The sequence below is a fragment of the Thermobia domestica genome, chromosome 11, assembly GCF_964235325.1.
Source record: "Thermobia domestica chromosome 11, izTheDome1.hap1.1, whole genome shotgun sequence".
Taxonomy (NCBI): Eukaryota; Metazoa; Arthropoda; class Insecta; order Zygentoma; family Lepismatidae; genus Thermobia; species Thermobia domestica.
This window is the reverse complement of record NC_137464.1, coordinates 248,249,430-248,269,873: the sequence shown is the minus strand read 5'-3', so window position 1 is coordinate 248,269,873 and position 20,444 is coordinate 248,249,430. Positions and strand designations below refer to the sequence as shown.

The window sequence follows — 20,444 nt, the reverse complement described above, 5'->3', positions numbered from 1 at the left end:
TTATCCAAACATTTTTTTCGAAATAAAGCCTTTTGAAAAAATTTAAATTTTTAAGCCCTTGCAACTTCGTTGCTATTTATTCAAAACAAGTCATACCATGACCATAGTATCCAACGCTAAGGTACTTCCGATGTGCATTATCTTGTCCATCTCCGTTATGCTGTGTGTGTGATAGAGGCTTCCAAACTTTGGATGTTTGTGATATTGTAACATCCCTAGTTTGCAACACTTAATAATAAATGTAATATTTTAAGTTTTCGTTTAGCATGTTGATTTAAAATATGTAATAATCTGACGTAGTACCATTTGAAAAATATAACTTTATACTGGGATGGCAACACTGTTCACTGGGTGGTGTTGTTTAATAGGTAAAACGATGTCCTCCTCCTTATAGTTGCTTCATGCAAAGTTTCGCTTTTCTCCCTCTACTGGTTTCTCCGTTATCACGGATGTTCCAGATAAATTATCCACCTTGTGTATATGTAAGTAGCGTATAAATGTATGTTTTACAGTCAACTCTTATCTAAGATAATTTTTACATATAAATTTTTGGTATTTATAATCACATTCACAAAATACCCATACCCAAAACCCATCCCCGAATTCGAATGACCAAACTTTTTGAAATTAAAAAAAAAAAAATCGTTTCTATTTGCATGATACAAAAAATATATTTTGCATAATACATTTTCAATAATTTTAGTTACATTTCAATTCTTTTAAATTGTTCTATTGTTAATTTAATTAATATGTATCTTTTTCTTTGACTGTGAAAGGAATTTCTTTGACAACTGTGACGGAATTTTTCTCAACTATAACTGGAAGTCGGAAAATCTTACGAATTCGCTGAGAAACGCTGGTCATAGATTTTTAGATGTGTTTGTTGGGATTGATGTTTTTGGAAGAGGCTGCCTTGGTGGAGGAGGATTTAATACATGCGAGGTAAGACAGTCGTCTATTAAGGTTCACTCCCTCTTCATGTCTACATTTGACTTTACGTTTTAAAATAAATATTGTTACTTTTTTGTTAAATTTCTGGTGAATAATGCTTTTAAAATAATAATATAATATCCTTTTCCGCCGACACAATGTTAAGTCTATTATGAAGCTAAACTTACTATCACGTTAATTTATATATTTTTTCCTTGTTTCAATTAACACCATCTTTATTACTTTTAAAAACGAAATCACTGTTTAAAATTTCATATTTTTCTGCGTAAAATGTAATATGAATGCACAATGTCGTAATTTTCGTCTTTTACGTGCTATTACATTACAAACTTAATTGTTGTAGTTTCATATTTTGCAAAGCATTCACTGCAGGAAATGGGATGTCTACAATTTATTCGTGAAAAACTAACAGTATTTATATTGTGTAAATTAATCTATAATTTCAGGAAAAAAGAAAACTTTTTAGACTTAGAAGTGATCAAAATAATGAGTTTTTCCTAACCCTGGGCAAACATTTCTCTCGCTTTCTTTTGAGAGCTCATTTTTTTACTATCAGTCATTGTCTTTCCGAACTTGTGTTGGCAGCCGATGAGAGAAAAGTAAACTATTTTCAAATTTGAAGGGGAAAATCACCATAACATTTATAAACCATTATTGTCAATGAATCAGTATCATGGTTTGCATTATAAGATAATGCAGATTAGAATCAACAAAGAAATCTACAGCGGTGATTTGTTATGTGGGATTGTTGAAATCAAGAACAAATTGCAGAAAACATGTCTTCGGTTTATCTTTGAAAAATCAAAAAGCAGACTGTATCCTCATTTGCATCTGGTAATCAATGTGAACGGCCTTAACTCAAATGTGTTCCATTAATTGGTGATGTCAGAATTCGTTTGAATTCGATTCCAAAATCTTTACCCATCTACCTTTATTTGTTCTACCAATAGATTAACTCTGTGTAAAATACAAGTGAAAGTAATTGTACTCTATTATGTTCCAATAACTGATTAATCCAATAAACGCTCTTGTTACTACCATTTACTTTAAACTAGCGTCAATTACACGCTTCGCTGGGTTAAAATTAAAAAAAAATGGTAATATGTTTCGTTAGTCAGTCACTTTTAACTATTGCTGAAGCGCTCTCTGACATCGGTCAGTTTCGACCAGTTTTATACATCTCTTCCTTCCCCCCCCCCCCCAAATTGCGGAATTGAATTTGGATTTAAACGTCATTGGAAGTGTCACTGTTCATCTCAGCGATCCCGAAAACTATGGATTCAACATTAATATCGGCCATTTTCGATCATTTTTATATGTAGGGATGCGCATGAGACGAGACGAGACATAATTTTCCCGAAAAAAACTCGAGTCGAGACAAAGCTCTTCTAATAGAAAAATATACATTTTTCGAGTCGAGACATCAGTTTTACAGCACATTTTCGAGTTGTGACAGCCTCAAATCTTGTCTCGTGCGCATCCCTATTTATATGTATCTTCCCCTAAGCCCGAACCTCACCTATGTTGAAAAAATTGATAGAGATCGGTCGGGTTGTTCAAGAGTTATTAAGTCATAAACATAGTCACTTTCACTTATCTCTCTCTCTCTCTGTGTGTGTGTGTCTATATATATATAATCATTCCAAATTATTGCATCCTTATATCACATTAGATTTGTCAAGATGTGACCAGAATTACATGTTACTATAGCCATAATTACAAAATTCATCAAGAATATAAAAACAATTTTTAAGGAGGAGTTTGATCTACAAAAATTTCTTGATGTACAATATTTGCTCTGTCGGGTCGATCCGGAAGGCAAAATATGTCAAGAACTACGTGATGGATCACAGTCAATTATAGCCAGGATGTTAGGAATAGAGTTTGTTAATGGATTTATATCTATCTATCTATCTATCTATCTATCTATCTATCTATCTATATATATATATATATATATATATATTCCGTCCTAGGCCTTGGTTCCTGTAACCTATTGTTACGGATCTTAGTACAAATATAAGAACCGATTCAGATAGATCATTTTGTAGTGTTATCTCCAATAGGTGTAATTCCCAATTGAGAAGTTATTTTTCAACTAAACGAATATAACAGCTTTTATTCAATATTAAACAAAAATGAATTTTAACAAATAACGAAATAAATATAATTCTCAATGTTAAGAAATTAGAATTGACTATCCGCAAATGTTTTTCAAATAAGCTAATTTTCAAAACAGGAGCATGTAATATATAAGGAACAATAGTTGCCCATTCTAAATATAATTCTCAATGCCAAAAAAAAATAGAATTGACTCTCCGTACATGTTTTTCAAATGGGCTAATTTTCAAAACAGGAGCATGTAATATGTAAGGAACAATAGTTGCCCAATCTAAATGTAACTTCAAAATCCATGCAAATAATAGAAAGAAAACATACATATTAAAGTCCAAAGTGTTAGATAGGCAAAGTCCTTTTATCTTATGTAAACAATTGCAGTCACATTCATTTTCGTTGAATTTTAACCTTTTATTAAACATATGTTAACTTTCTTCACTATTAAAGAAATACAGAACTTATATCTCCTTTTAGAACTCTTAAATTTGGTGAAATAATATGTGTACCACATGCTCCTTTTGAAGATTTACTACATTCACTAACAAAGATGTAGTATACGTTATCTTTTTACATGAATGACGCATGGAAGCAAGGCACTCCTCCACGTAGGTTCATAGAGGGCACCACCTCCTACGCCTCAATCATATGATAAAGATTGCCAGCTAACATACACCCATAGCAACAGATGTTACCACAGCTGAGCCACTAAAGTTGGATCTTTTTTTCTATAGCAAATAAATTTGTCGCTCGTTACTATGCGTAAATACAGGCCTTGTGATTGTAAAGAAATAGTCGCGTATATATTAACTTCGAAAGCCAAATGTGTATGTTTTCAATAAATAATGCGACATGCCGCATAGTGCGAGTAAATTGATTTGACTTATTCCTTTTCAATAATAATAATAATACAGCGAACAGAATGTTCTATTGTTGTGTGTATCAGAAGCATAGTTCCATGTATTTGACTTGCGAAATGTTGAAAACAAATTATAATGTATAATTTAATCTTTAAGTTTGATAAATTTCATTTTTATCTGATAAATTTGACTTTTATCTGGTCATTACTTCTTTAATTTGTAATTGTTTTAGCACTTTTCCTTTTTTCTTAGGCTTTGGAAGCAGTTCGGTCCCAAAATATGTCAGCAGCATTTTTCGGCGCTGGTTGGGTGCACGAGTGTTTAAACCAGGATAAGTTTCACATTAATGAATATACATTTTGGAGGAAATTGTGGCCACGCATGTATGTGCACGGACCAGCGGAACTGCCATTTGCTACCTCATTTTGCCAAGGCTATGGAAAATATTTATACAGTAATGGCAGAGTAAGTTCAGTTGTTGTGCGTATTATTTTTCGCGACTAACTGATTCAATTCATTTGTTGCGTTCGTTCAACTGATTGATTCATTCAACTGATTCAATTGAGGTATGATTCGTTCAACTGATTCAATTGAGGGGGTATGATTCGTTCAACTGATTCAATTGAGGTAAACTTCCGATATCTCTAGCATTGAAAGAGCCTGTAGGTTTCAGGTTTTGCACAGACGTACATCCTAAGTGCGGTTTTGCCTGTTTTTCTTTTATTTTTTTTATCAGCAATACTGGGATTGTATCTTTTAGGAGAATTCTCACAGAATGTCGATGTTAGTCCTAAGTTAAGTACTTAAAATACTGATTAAAAATGCTTATTGACCTTGTATCCAGAAAGATTATTTCTTTCGTGTAAATTTCTATCTCCTCTGAGATTTTCCTAAGTAACTTCTCTCCTGCTGCTATTTCTTAATTATTCATCCATGTATAGAACATTCTTGAAACATAAGAACACAGAATCTGCCGGAAACCATAGTTTTTTGTGTAGCTTGTAGATCCTCACATATCGTCGCTTATGGACGTCTTTTAAAAATTTAATTATAAACCAATTATATGATAAATATAAACCATTACGTTTATCATAAACCAATTATATATATGTATATATATATATATATATATATATATATATATATATATATATATATTACATGAATGCATAGTAAAAAATAAAAAAATAGAACAAAGAGTGTAAAGATAAAACCAGGCAATGAAAAGAAATAATCTAAATAAATCGCTATATACATACGGAAATCTATCATCCAGTATTTTTGTAATCTAATATTCATGTAGGAGAACTCATATTTTTGTTAATAACATTATATCAAATAATGCTAAAATTCAAATTTAACTAGGATAGTTTTATAATATTCGTACTTAGCCATTTGAATTTTTAATTATAGATTTTATAATTTTTATAAATGTTGTCAAAGGAACTCTTAAATCCAAAACTGGACTTTTTGCTGATAAGTCATTATATAATTTGCACAAATGTACTAAAGGAGTATTTTTCAATTTTTCAGTTCTAGGAATATCATATTTAAATATTCTATTTCTATTTCTATTCCTGTTTCTAATTCCAACAGCATTGAATAAGATATTTTCCAAAAATTCTGAAATATCTATCTTATAGGTTACAATTTTATACAACAAAATTTGATGATGTATTACACTCCTATCCTCATGGCTAATATATTGAAATTCAGACTATTCTTGCACATAACGAGAAAATAAGTCTCACAGCGGCGCATAGTCAGTCTTATTTACATAAAAAAAAAAAAAAACGTTTTTCCATCTATCCACACTCAGCATACTGAAAAATATATTTTCTTCTATGAAATTTTGTTGTTCGTGCCTCTGTTAATTTTGAAAATGAATTAAAAAATTATCCTTCTTTTTCCCATCCTAACCACACTCCTTTCTCTCCCAATCTCTTCTGCACTTTTACACTAAAAAATTATCCTTCTTTTTCCCATCCTAACCACACTCCTTTCTCTCCCAATCTCTTCTGCACTTTTACACTAAAATCCTCTTCCCACACCCTAAATCTTTCCACAACGTGCATCTAACGAACACCAGCAAACTATCACTTATGTTACTTCTCATCTCTGTCCTTTTTTTTTTTTCTTTTTTTTTTCATTCCTTCTTAAAAATGTTGTCTAACTCAGATTTTATTCCAAATCAGTTCTTTTTGCATCTTTTTGACAAGTCTTTTATATCTGGTCGATTCATACTTCATTCCTTTCTTGTCAATTCTTAAACCTTTTTAAACCTTAGTTCTTACACATGAAGTTAAAGAAGAAGAAGAAAGACAAGATACACATGGAATAGTACCAGAAAATTTGTGCGCCGAGAAACCACTGCCATGCGAGAAATGATGTGGACTATTCAACGAAAATAAACTTCATTAGTAACATTAGGCAGACGGACAGTGAGAGAGGAAAAGCAGAAGAGGGAATAGAGGCCTTCCATGAACAGTTAGAGGGAAACGGATACGATGAAAGGAAATTAAGGCACAGACGGAAAGGAGGAAGAGAAGAAGAAAAAGGAAGACTGGAAGGAGAAAAGAGGAAATGGAAATGTGGCGGAGGATAGGGAGTATCGGGGAAGAGACAGAAGTCATCAAAAGAGTGCTTAAGAAGATTGGAGGAATTTCCACGTATAGAAAAGGAAGCAAGAGGCTACTGGAGGTACTAATGGAGAAGCGAAGAAAGAGGAGAAGGAGGGAATAATGGAAAAAGAAGGAGTAATAAATAGAGTCCAGTGCAGTGAGTGTGATATGTGCTATGTTGGGGAAACGGGAAAGAGATTAAAAGAGCGAATAAAACAACATAAGGGTAACATTAGGTTGGAGAGAGACAGAAATGTAGTCTACAAGTACATAAGAGACATGAGACATTCAGTTAATTGGAGTGAAGTAAAAGTGCTGGGCTAACAGGAGAGGAAGTTAGCCAGAAAATGGAAAGAAGCGAGATTTATTGAAATAGAAACCGATAGAGTTATGAAAAGGTACTCTGGACTTAAAATTGATGAAAAGTAGAATATGTAATTGAGGAGCCTTAAACAAGTCAACTGAACAACTTTATTTTTGTAAATTTATATTATTTATTTATTTATTATTTATATAATTTAATTAGTATTCATATTTTAAGAAGTTAATTGTGAAGTTTATTTTGTTAATTAGATTAGCTATAGTTATTATAAATGAATGTATATAGTGTCAACAGAGGGGAAAAGAGAATTGCGACTTCTGTTTCCGCTTTTAATCATATAGTAATCAATCAGGATTCTAGGAATGGTTTTCGCTGTCTCTTATATTAAATCTGTCACTAGCTGTGTATTCATAGTGTTTGATGAAGCCAAAGTGATGAGGCCAAAGCCATTATACATAAATATATATATATATATATATATATATATGCCAAGTATGTGCCATAATCAAATCTCCAAGTTACAGAATCCTGTGGTACTTCCGGAACAATTTTTATGGAGGTAGTTAGTGGGTACTTAAAATTAAATGCCCGTATCCAAACTCCCTCCATAAAAATTGTTGTGTGAGTATCTTAGAATTTTGAAACATGTATTTTCGGATAGATCACATGTTAGTTCCTAAGTGAAGTCTTGACCTGACTACGGTAGCTCCCATAGTTTTGGAGCTATGGACCTTTGAAGTTCATTTTTTCATATTTTCGGTAGCCTATAACTCCGAAAGGAAGCATTTGTGCACCCAAGTTGGTCTATACTTTTTGTCTTATCTTGGTGTCAGGAATTCACCTTTCAAACTTTGTTGTTTTGAAACACCCTATATATATATATATATATATATATATATATATATATATATATATATATATATATATATATATATATATATATATATATTCTTAAAAACATCAAATCAAAGTCTTCCATGTTCGTCACATAGAAACTACAGCTATATTTCCATCGTATCTGTGAACGTTCATCTTAGTCACCCATAATGCCACTCTGTTACAGTCTCTTTATCTAAGAACTACTTTCCAGCAATTATCTAACAACAATAACTATCTAACAGTCTTTCATACGGTTTTACTTTAACATTATTTCTGAATCCCTCCGAATCCTTATATCACACTTTATAACAGTCCTGGGTTCGTTTTCTGTTTGTCCATTTGTGGGAAGACATATACAACAGTCACGGGGTTTGATACCTGTGATGGGCAAACTGTTAATAACGGTATAAGGTTTTTATTAGGCTATTACGGTACAAAAAGGTACGTGTCACTGGACGTAATGAATCTATAGTTACTAATTGACTGTAGGAACACCTTTTTGTACAAGTACAAGCTAATAATTTGCACAACCAGAGTGCCATAACTTTATTTTTAGTAAATAATTTTAACTGACTTCATTATTATTCCTTTCTTTTACATATTATTTATTTTATTTTATATTCATTTTATACGTACGAAATATCGTCACGTATTATAAACAATGTTCCTCTTTAGTAATTACTCCTCTCTTAACTGACCACCTTATCCTATGCTTTTAGTTGATGCACTGAGTTGTCTCCATTTCTGTATGTGCAATGCTAGCATTAACCTAGCACCAAAATGAAATGGGTTCTGACATAAATAAGAAAAGATTTACGCCTCCATTTGCTTACTCCTATTTCTTCCCCTCTTAGCCTGATGAAGTATTACCGAAAGTGTTTACGAAGTTTCCCTGGATTCGTTCGGTGCGGTAATGTTTCAACTATATTATCGTGGAACCATAGTGGCTCAATGGTAGAGTGAGATCCCTGGTACGATGCCAAGTAAGTAGGACGACCATACGTCCCGTTTTGACCGAGACAGTCCCGTTTTCGGGGCATGTCCCGGGTGTCCCGTCATTAGATGGAAAAAAGTAGTATTTGTCCCGTTTTATGGAAGTGAAAGAAGTAAATAACAAACCTAGACCTTACGGGCATCGCGAGAGATGCTAGTAGCTTGGTACCTGCCGGGCAAGGGTATTGGTTGGGTGTTGGTAACACTGGAAAAGTCAGTAAAACTCAAGGAGGTGTTCATTTTCTACAGAAGGGTATTTTCTTCTGAGGATCGTGTGCATCTCGAGCAGTCGGTTGTGCAATTTAAGTGCGAAAACAGGAATCGTGTATTTGTTTCCAGACGTGTGGATGAAGGGCAACACGCGGATATTTTAAAATTAATGATTTTTACCTGTGACTATTCCGACACTGTGATAAATAATTTATGCTTAGTACACTAGGAATTAATTGGCTCACCCCTCCCACCCTCATAATCAGCACCTTGATATGATAACAACATTGGACCTCCCAAGTTAGGAAACCTAACTTCCTGAATGCAATAGGAACTTCAAGCAAGTACGATTGTAGTAATTTATGTATTTAATTAATTATCCGTCTTAGGAACTCTTGAGTTCATATCTTCGTCACGCAATACAAAACATTTCAAACGGGACCGCGGTGGCTCAGTGGTAGAGCGTTCATCTCTGGTGCATGGGGTTCAAACCCTGCTCCCGCCAAGTGAACTCTATGGTGGACAAACACCGTGTGCATCGGTCTCCTCGGGGTTCTCCCGTTTCCTCTCACTTTCTTCATTCCACCATTTCATTCATTTCTCATCATCAGCGTTTCCTTTAGCCTAGCCGGCATAACTGTGGGACGTAAAACTCAGAAATTTCATTTCATTTCATTTCACAAAACGTTTCAATAACTGTCGTTTGTACGTAATATATATTTGCTTGACACAGAAAGTAAATTTTAATTTTTGTCTTATACAAATATATATATATATATATATATATATATATATATATATATATATATATATATAATGAAACTACTTCTCTATGCTACAAAATAGATGATTGTGGTACAATAATTTCAAATGAATTTAACACTGCAAATTTGGTATTTGTTTCACAGATTTTGGTAGCTTATTATATAGTTTTATTCCTATGTTGTGTAACGAGTTTCGAGTTTTTGTTAGCCGGAAATCTTGTACACGAATATGATATATAGTTTTACTGTTGTGTTCGTTTACACTCCGAATTTATTGAAAAATTTCATTTCCACTAAATATGTTTGCAGATATATATGAATGTGTTTGTTTCCAGAATATATATACACAGTGGTCTACTTTGTTTTCTTTCCTTTTTTTTTTTTTTTTTTACGTTTCAGCTGTTAAAATTATGGTCACCCTACAACTAAATTGACTTTGTAATGGACAAACACCATGGGCGTGTTTTCTCGGGGTTCTCCTGTTTCCTTTCACTTTCTCCATTCCTACATTATCACTCATTTCTCATCATCGCCGTCTCCCTTAGCCTCAATTTATGAATTGTAAACAGATTTTTATCTTATAGTGTGTGTGTGTGTGTATTTGTGTTTGTGTGCTTCTTTGACAATTTGTACTAAACTGTATGGATCAACACATGCAATATGCAAATAGTAATATTTATTCAAGTATCTTACCTAATTTAATTTACAAAGATGCCTCCATTCCTACTCTTTTAAGAAGTTGTACTCATTGTCGTTGTAGTCTATCAAAATTGAGATTGTTCAGTTCAATGAGTTTCTGACATTTGTCTTTTTGACTTAATAGCCTAATACTCATGTAAATTATGCGAGTAAACTTGTATATACAAGGTGGAATGACTTATTCTATAAGCTAAATAGTTTCTACTAAAGATAATCTGTAACATGTTTGCAAAATATTTTTATTATATGTAGTTAAATCTTGAGAATTCTCTTTGTTTACTCTGTTGTGTGTTTTTAACTATTTATTTATATAATAAAATGTTTCGTATCAATTCGTTTAGATAGTTTCCAAAGTTCCTTGGATTGATTTACGAAAGCAGCAGTATCAGCCCACTCTATCTTCTTGTTTAGAGGCTAAACCAGAAACTGAAGATAAAATATGTACTGAAAAAGGATGTCTGCAGAATTATATTGAGGACGGATTTGTTGGTGGTGGATGTTTGAAACTTTCCAAACCAAACCATGTACCTTTGTCAGAACACGTTTCATCCAGGTAATATTTCAAATTTCGTATACATATATATATGAAAACAATATTACTTGTGAAGCGTATGTGAGAACATACATTAGATTGAAATTATAAGTAAAATACCAATGTCTCAATTTATGATCCTGATGGTGCAAAGAGATAGTACAAAAGTAATTAAATATTTATTTTTGTGAGTGTACATAATATACTAAATCATTGTTTTCACGATCTTCTTTCACATTCAAATATAACTACATATAGCTTTCCTTTCCTGCCTTAATGCTTTCCTTTTCTTCTCACTAACTAACTAACTCTATGGCCTATGGAACCCGGAGGTTCAACGCCGCGTTCACAAAAGCTCTCCACTGACTTCTATCCTTAGCCAACTGGATCCAGTTTCTAGTTTGTATTCCTATCTCTGCGAGATACATCTCAAAATTATCCTGCTATCTACGTCTAGGTCTTTCTATTAGTCATTTTCCAATTGGACTTTCAGTTAAAAGTTTGAAAGCATTCGTTCTTCCTTCCATTCTAGCTGCATGACACGGTATCATTAATCCAGGGGTGCCCACAAGGGGGGGGCTATGACGCAAAGTGCGTCATTGAAATATTTGGGGGGGGTAAAAATCTGTATAAATATGTTTCAGGGAGTGTAAAAATTAATCGAAAAGAAATTTTTTTCATGGAAGAACACTTACGGGTAGACAATTGGGGGGGGGGTGCGTCATGGACATAAGGGGGGGGGCATCACTGCATTAATCTACTACAAAATTCTTCCGTAATGCTGTAGAGCTGATATTTCTGCTGCTTGTGGGTCATCGAGTGTGTCCGGAGCTATATGTTTTCCGTGTCCGTCCGGGTCAAACCAGGTCTGAAAAGTGAGACTCAGACTCGTGGGATCCGAACAAAAGTCATCACTGTCCCGTGGTAGCCAAGTGGCTAACGCGTGTGATCTTCGTTTGACCCTATGTGGAAGTGCTTCCCTTTAGTATAAAAACCAAGTAATACTGTTGAAGTGAAAAGAGTAAATTGATGGTTGGTCTGGCAACACTAGTACACAGAGGACAAATGGCGGAGTTACAAGAGAGACATAGTTTGTGTTGCTGTTAATGCTTCTTGTGTTCCATATAAGATTTTGTAGAGGTTTTCTTTATAGCATATATTACGTAAAATATATTGAATTTCATCCACTGCTATTTTTTCACTGCATCAAACACGCTCTGCGATCTTAAATGGTATAAAAAATACAGTAAGGAGTAGTTCTGTCTCATATGGCTTTGGTGCTGAGAATAATGGTTAAACGCCAATCAATCAACTAATCTGAAAAATCTTCATCTCTAAGTCCAGAATCCAGCTTCCTCAACCTCAAAGTTGAATTCCTGGCAACATTTTTGCAAACTGTGTAATCAAGCTATACAGTAGATAGAATTTTAATTATCAATGTCAATCCCTCCTTTATTTTCCAGACTCTTTGTGTGCAGTTTCCAGTGCCAGTATTCTCTTATTGTAACTCTTGTGTATAAAACATCGAAAGAACATGCAGAGGTTAATGGTGTTCTTCTTGTAGAAGGAAATGATAAGCGATATCGGTGAGTCGAAGGATTTTATAAACATTTTATACACATAAAGTAAATTTATTATATTTGTAATTTCGAACATTTAATCAGCCAGTGGCTTTCTGTTGATTTTTATTGCTTCCCTTTCTCATGCATCTTTCACATTAGTAGCCTTCAAAATAATTTAGATCCATTTCTATTTTGCCGTTTCTTTCGCTCGAAAAAATATTATGAGGAAAATACATGTTTATTCTAAGCATAGGCGGCGATTAGGGGGGGGGCAAGAGGGGGCAGTTGCCCCCCACTTTTTTGAAGTGACCACTTAACTCTTTTAAATTATATCATCTATTTTTCGGTGATAGGCTAGAATTTTCATTATTCGATTTGAAAAAGTACCAAAAAAGTTTTTTACTTGTTTTTTTCTGAAGCCTGGAGGCATTGTAGAACATGTTACATATGCTTTCAGGCCTTTCTGCGTCGAGATGTAGTGTGATGATGTCATAACTAAAAAATATTTTTATGACTTTTTTATTACTTTTTGCAGGGTTTACTTTTGCACTTAGAAGATTGAAATTTTGCACACACATTCAGTGCACCCCTTAATATTTTCCAGATTCTTTTAAGATTTTTGCGATAAAACAGGGGGGTCCAGAGGGCAACAAAATAAAAAACATATTTTTTTTAAAAGATCACTTTTTTCGCGATTTTTCCTCCTCAGATACATGATGGAGACATGTGAGTGGTACCGTTTGGAAGGCTGTTCTCTTCTAAAAAGAATGATGTACGACCCATGATCCTAGTATAAATAGGGATGTCTTAGGGAATTTTTACCTGAGATCCTTTTTTAGACGGGAATCTGGATTATTGTAGAAATATTATTTTCGGCGGGCTTACTTTTGCACCTTGAAGATTTAAATTTTGCACACACATTTAGTACACCCCTTAGTATTTTTCAGATTTGTTTCAGATCTCTGCGTTAAAACAGGGGGGTACAGAGGAGCAAAAAGTACAAAAAAGGAATTTTTTTAAACAAATAATCCATTTTTTCATGATTTTCCCACCTCAGGTATATAATGGAGACATGTGAGTGGTACCGTTTGAAAGTATGTTCTATTCTGAAGAGAATGATGTACGAACAATGATCATAGTATAAATAGGGATGTCTCAGGAAAATTTTATATTACATAGGGTCATCTGGAGCATTGTGGGAATGTTCTTAGCTCATTGGTAAACATTTTCCCGCACTTAGTTTTCAAGATAGAAGCTTGAATTTTTTATATACGTTTAGTACACCCTTCGTATTTTTCAGCTGATTTTGAGATCTGTGCGTTAACAAAGGGGGTCCAGAGGGAATCAAAGTATGAAAAAATAAAAAAAAAAATCCAGATTTTCCTCAAACTTTCCCGCCTTAGCGACATGATAGGAAAACGTAAATGAAACCATTTGAAAGGTTGTTCTATTCTGAAGAGAATGAGGTACTAACCATGATCCTAGGATAGATAGGGATGATGCTGTAGCTGATTGACTGAAATTCAATAATTTACCTTTAAAAAGCCAAAATTTAAAATGGTTAATGTATATAGTTGCATTTGGAAATGTAAAGTTTTTGCATATATTACTGGTTCATAGAAAAAATGGTACCATATAATATTTGTCGTTGCGTAAGAGTGTATTGGTTTTTTGTCTTCCCGTGGAGTTAAGAACAGCTACAGGAATTGCGTTTTAATTGCAATTCAAAGGAGTTAATATTACAATTGCGTCGTAGCATATGCATGTAGTATTTACTGTCTTTCATTTTCTAAGAGTAATAACATACATTTAATGGCAAATGTGGAGTTAAAAATGTAAGTTGTTCATTAATCCCCAGTTTCAATATAACTTCTACAAAACAAGCCTTATTATTCATTAGTATGATTAATAATATTCTTTCTATTTATTTGTTTTACAAATGTTATTAAATGATCTGATCACATAATTTTCCAGACAGAATTTTAAGATGTTCATGAGCAAGGAACCATGAGCAATTAAGTAAATTACTCTTGTCAATTTACTTAATTAAATATGAAATACGATATACGGTATTTTAACTAAAAAATATAGTATCCTATTAGTTATACAACCTTTCGTCAAACAAAGTGTTAGAAACAACGAGGAACACTAACATTAATATACACATATTCAGATCATATCTTGCCCCCCTACTTTTAACGTCCAATCGCCGCCACTGATTCAAAGACATCCAAAGTGCTGGTGTTCGTTATCCAAAATTTCGTAACAAAAGGATGTAGTTTGAATTATGAAAGAAATATCACTTGTAATTTTCTGTGAATTTAACTGAAAACTATTTGTGACTGTATGAGAATGATGGCGTGACGCACAAACCAGTTACTCATATGTTTCAAGATTTAACATCTTGTATCTAAATCGAATTGATTTTTTTTTTTTTTTTTTTTTTGCTATTAACCCTTCTCTCGAACCTAGCTTATATTGTATCAGCCTTTATGTCCATATTTATCTATAATTTGAATTGTTAGTCTATTTTAAGTATAGTCATTCAATTTAACTCTTATTAATTTTATTTTATTTTTTTAAATATCAGTCAGTTTGAAGAATGAATCCGTTAACCCCTTGCGTTCCAGTGATATTCATGTGGATGTAATGAAAACGTATCCTTTATTAAGGGTCGTATGAATCCTGGAGATGCTGAAATTTTTTAGTGAATGCAAGGCACGAGTTAGTTCTACTATTTCTCCTTAGGTGGCAGCACCTTACTGACAAAAAAATGTTTTGTCTCAGTGGATGGCAGGCCTAAGGGAGCCATATGTTTGTTTTGACGATAAACAATTAACAACTTCGATATTGTATTTTAAGATCGGAGAAAAGAAGAAAAAAATTGTCTTTGCACAATAACTATGCCCTATTTAACATTCTAGATACTTTTAATAGTAAATGAAAACCTGGTATTACAGGACGCAGATAGCAAAAGGACACCTGGAACGCAAGGGGTTAATGTTTCCAATGATAGTACTTCACTGATATTTATGATTTTTTTTTAAAAAAAAATAATATTCCAATAAAAAGAGAAATAATTTCGACCATATTATTCCCAGTCTCATAAATAAAATATCTAAAACTAAGAAATTTAAAAATAATTTGTTAAAATATCTTGTTAACGTCCCCTAAGGTCTCTTGCTGTTAAAAACTAGTGTTAATAGAATTATAAAATTAGAGGTGGGTAAGAAATATTCACAAGTAAAGTGCCTTGTTAATTATTTTCGTACTGCTATAACCAAATATTTACACTGCCGTTTTCGATCATTCTGTTCCAGGAAGCTTTTCTTGAGAACAAACAATCAAAGTGAAGAAGACAGCAACAGCTACGTTAGTATGCTTGATAAAAATGACGTTGTCAAATTAAAAGATAAGTACAATATGTATAACATAGTAACTGAAGCATATGAAGGTTGGGTAACAAGGTACGTGCAATACTATTAATTTAAAGCTAGCTCTTATCTATATTGTTTTACATACACGCACGTTTTTTTAAATACTAAATTTTCTACTCAAATTTATAGATATAATGTACTGAACTTGTTACAGTCGTCAGAAGAAAAGGATAAATCCGTTTCGCTTCCTTGCTTTGTCAGTAAGTTTGAAATGGAAAAGCAGCTTGGCTAAATATTTGTAATGGTTTTAGAAGAAGAATAGTAGAGGTAATGGAAGAGCGGTATAAATTGAAAAAGGTAAACAAAAAACTGTGTTAAATATAAAAGACAAAAAGTATAAGGCACGAATAATCCCATCTTTTAAAAAGCTAGTGATTAAAGCTAGTAAAAAGAGTTTTCAAAAATAAAACTAATCCCACTAAGTATAAATATTTCCTATCATTTGCGTAATAAGAATTGAAAGATGACTGTGAGAAGATTGAGAACCAGTCACTAGACGAATTGTCTCTTGTAAGTTCTACAAATGTAAGCCTATGGATATTTTCTTGTTTAGTTTAGCAGTTTAGCAAGTCCCTCAAAATACATTCCCTTGGGGATGATCCTCTCCTTATGACCATTTGAAGATTCTTCTACATTTACATTTACTTTCGTCTGTCTCGTTTCCTTTCCCTTGTACTCATCTAATCCTCTGCAGGTGTACTCATCTGTTCACGTGTCCGTGTAGACGAGTAATAGTAAAAAAGAAGAAAACAGAACAAAAAAAGTGAAAGGAGCTCTGAATAGTATATTGAGAAAGGATGTTCCGTACATTTTTCACAAATATTTTTATGTATAAGGATAATCCACACGCTTGTTTACCATCTCACAGTAACTCACGGCTAGTGTGCTTACTACATCCCAGTTATCTAGATAAGTCAGTGATAATATAGCAGTTACTGAGTAGCATGCTCTTTTTGACATTAGCAGCATTATAACGTTTGAATCTTCAAGGTATTTAGAATTTTGAAATTACTCTATAGTTAGCAGTCATTATTGTTGCTCTTCACTTGAATAATTAAAAACTTACAGAAAGAAAGTGGTCCGAACATCGATCCCTGTGGGACACCCACTTTTATGTATTTTCTGGTGGTGCACTTATTTTGATGTGTAAGAATTACCCCTCTTTAAATAGGATTTTTTAACTTGATGCTAATAATGAATTAAAAAGGAAAATAAATGAGTTTTTTAAGAGCTAGTAAATTGATTTGATTATTACGTATATTATTTCATATTAAGCATTTTGTTATTTTACAAATTGTTGTAATCGCGCGTTGCGCAACGTATTTCATTAATCCAAATATCCTCTTAGTCAGAACATTCAGTGCTCTGGTCATCCCAGCTTGATAAATCTATCTTCTTCGGAATTTTAACCTGCAAACATGCCTTTTACCAAACTGAGTCAATGAGGTAAAAACTTGCTTTGAAATGATTGGTGGAGTATTAAGTGAAATGAAACTAAATATCTCAAGAGAACTCATGCTTACGTTGTTACTTCCAACACAGTCCATATGACAGGACCAAACTGCAAAAGGACACTCTGCAATACTGACTTTAAGGCGTCCTCGTCTATGCTCTATCAATCAAATGTGCTTTCTACTGGCCCTTTTTAAAGCACCCCCCCCCCTCCCGGTGAAACTGGAAGTGGGGGATCATCTTTATTTTTTCGGGCATAACTGGGTTAACAAATCATATATAATAACCTCTTTTTAAGTAATAAGTAAAAACGTGTTGTGACTCTTATTGAAACGTTTGGGTTGCGAGCGGAGGGAGCAAGAAAATTTTCACCAAATCTATTTCTTTGCAAATCGAACAATAATGATTTAATAGGGCGCCATACTTTTACGGGGCGCCGCGTTGTTTACTATTTTCCAACACTTTGATTTTTCTTGCTCGTTCGGCGCCCTCTTGCTATCAGCACCCGGAACAACAGCCCCACTCGCCCCCCGTAGCTACGGCCAACCAAACAATCTCTGGTTTGATACCAGATCATGCGAATTTGTAGTACACAATATCATGTCCGTGAGGTGTTCTAGAGCTATTTTTAAGCCTACAAGCTTAACCATGAAAAGTTAAATCGATGATTTAATTTAATTTCTTGAAGATAATCAAGCAATCCAAGTACTAAGAGAGATTCTTGTGAAGAAATGTATAAAATTATTAAATTTGTCTTATTTTATTGATTTTCGTTCTTTTCAGACATTATCTTTTGGAGAACGTGAATGGAAGGATTCTGGAAATTTTCGTCGAACTAGCAGAAACGAAATCTGCCCTAATTGGATGGCTTTCCTTATGTGAATTGAAACCAGCTATGGCGTTGGCTGTATAAACGTGCCATGTAATCTGATATATTTTATACTTGCATTGTAGCATTATTCGCTACCGGCATGTTACAAATACAAGGTGATTCAAGAAAACGGGAAATTTTGAAAATTAAATAATTTCATGAAAACATTTTTTTTAAAAGAACAAATTTATCTAATTTAGTAGTAAAAGTAATGCCATTTTAGAATACACAAAAAGAAATCACAAGCTTTCAAATCAGGGGATCTGGGAGGCCATTGACTGCCACCATTTTTCAAAATTACACGTTCCCAAACAATTGGCATATAGCAGCAATCGATATTCGTGCTGTATGGGACGTTGATCCATCTTGTTGAAAACAGGCAGTGTCAATAATGTGTGGAAATCTCTGTAGTTGTTGCACAACCAAGGTTTCAAGCATAGCGACGTAACGATTCGATGTGACTGTAATCGCATGGCCATTCTCGTCTTCAAAACAATAAGAGCCCATCACACCATATGATGACATGGCACACTACACAATAACTTTGTTGCTGTGCAATGGAAGCTGATGTAGCTCCATAGGATTGTCTTGTGCCCGTGGCGTTCTAAATTAAAATGACGGCGGAACTCTCCACGTGTCTCCTCCACACTGTCATTGTTCTTGTAAAACGTTTTGATCGCGAAAGCACGTTACGCACGACTCTAAGCATTCATGATAACTAAATAGCATGGTTCGTTCACAGGCTGGCGTACGTTGTTCAGTGTTACCAAATTCCCACTGTTGCTAACACACCTTTCAAAATTTCCCGTTTTCTTGAATCACCCTGTACTTTGTGTCATTGTGTAGTAAAACTGATGTTCATGGTTGGAACTTGGAAATATTGGATTAGTGGATATCAATAGGATGTTTGGAGTAAACTACACTTGTAAATGCTGTTCCAGTGGAGGCTTTTCAGGGAAGACAAATCAGTAAAAATTTTAATTTTATTGCTAGTATACAAACTAAGAGAAGAAAGCTTCAGAAGGTGTATAAAAAAATTAATGCATTAGGTAAACTTTCTTCCCTTGTAGCAATAAAATTTACATTTTTACCGCCGTGACTTCCCACAGGAACCACCTCTGTGTACGTATTTATTTATTGCTAATTAATAATAAGGTGATCCTGTATCAGTATTCTCTGGAAATCCATACTTAAAGTACGGGATTTTATAATACAGAAGTAAAAGTTGTAAAAATAAATAAATATACACTTCTGTGCATCATAAAAGTACAATTATGCATAACAAATTAAAAGTAACAGCTTTACATTGATTTTACTAGTGTGCACTCGCCAGCGAAAGTCAATATTCATCTATTTTTACTCCTGGAATGTGAGCATCTTTTATTAGTATCTTCGAAATGGATGCGACTCGTGAAGTACTTATTGTTAATAACTTCGAAATGAATACAACTCGTAAAGTCCATACTGGTAATAACTTTGGAATGAATACAGCTCATAAAGTCCATATGAGTAATAACTTCGAAATGAATACAACTCGTAAAGTCCATATTTGGTAATAACTTCGGAATGAATATAGCTCGTAAAGTCCATATTGGTAATAACTTCGAAATGAATACAACTCGTAAAAGTCCATATTTGCTAATAACTTTGGAATGAATACAGCTCGTAAAGTCCATATTGGTAATAACTTCGGAATGAATACAGCTTGTAAAAGTCCATATTTGGTAATAACTTTGGAATGAATACAGCTCGTAAAATCCATATTGGTAATAACTTCGAAATGAATACAACTCGTAAAGTCCGTATTGGTAATAACTTCGGAATGAATATAGCTTGTAAAGTCCATATTGGTAATAACTTCGAAATAAATACAACTCGTGAAGTCTATATTGGTAATAACTTCCAAATGAATACAACTTGTAAAGTCCACATTTCTGTAACTTTCAGTAAAATGTAGTAAAAAATCAGCTCATTCCGAATTTCGTGAAAAAAGAATTTATACAAGTGAATACTGACTTTTACTAACGACTAAAATATTGTCCTATTCGTAGTATTTGACAGTGTAGAAAAAAAAAAAAAAAAAAAAAAAAATAGAAATAGATCACGGAAGATGATCATTCATGTTCTTACTCGAACATCGAACTACATACGATATCAAAACATTTTTGTTTGTGTA

At 33.4% G+C, this 20,444-nt stretch overlaps 1 protein-coding gene across 2 annotated transcripts in view; it reads left to right on the top strand.

Annotated features, from left to right (window-relative positions):
• ENGase (cytosolic endo-beta-N-acetylglucosaminidase) overlaps nt 1-18,440 on the top strand; it is a 43,143-nt gene extending 24,703 nt beyond the window's left edge. For both annotated transcript variants that reach the window (XM_081731958.1, XM_081731957.1), the window contains 6 exons: nt 777-942; nt 4,179-4,391; nt 10,756-10,967; nt 12,410-12,532; nt 15,829-15,975; nt 18,181-18,440. In XM_081731958.1, the coding sequence (XP_081588084.1) occupies nt 777-942; nt 4,179-4,391; nt 10,756-10,967; nt 12,410-12,532; nt 15,829-15,975; nt 18,181-18,310 (991 nt within the window). In that variant the 3' untranslated portion in view covers nt 18,311-18,440. The remainder of the gene's footprint in view (nt 1-776; nt 943-4,178; nt 4,392-10,755; nt 10,968-12,409; nt 12,533-15,828; nt 15,976-18,180) is intronic.
• Nucleotides 18,441-20,444: the final 2,004 nt, after the last annotated feature.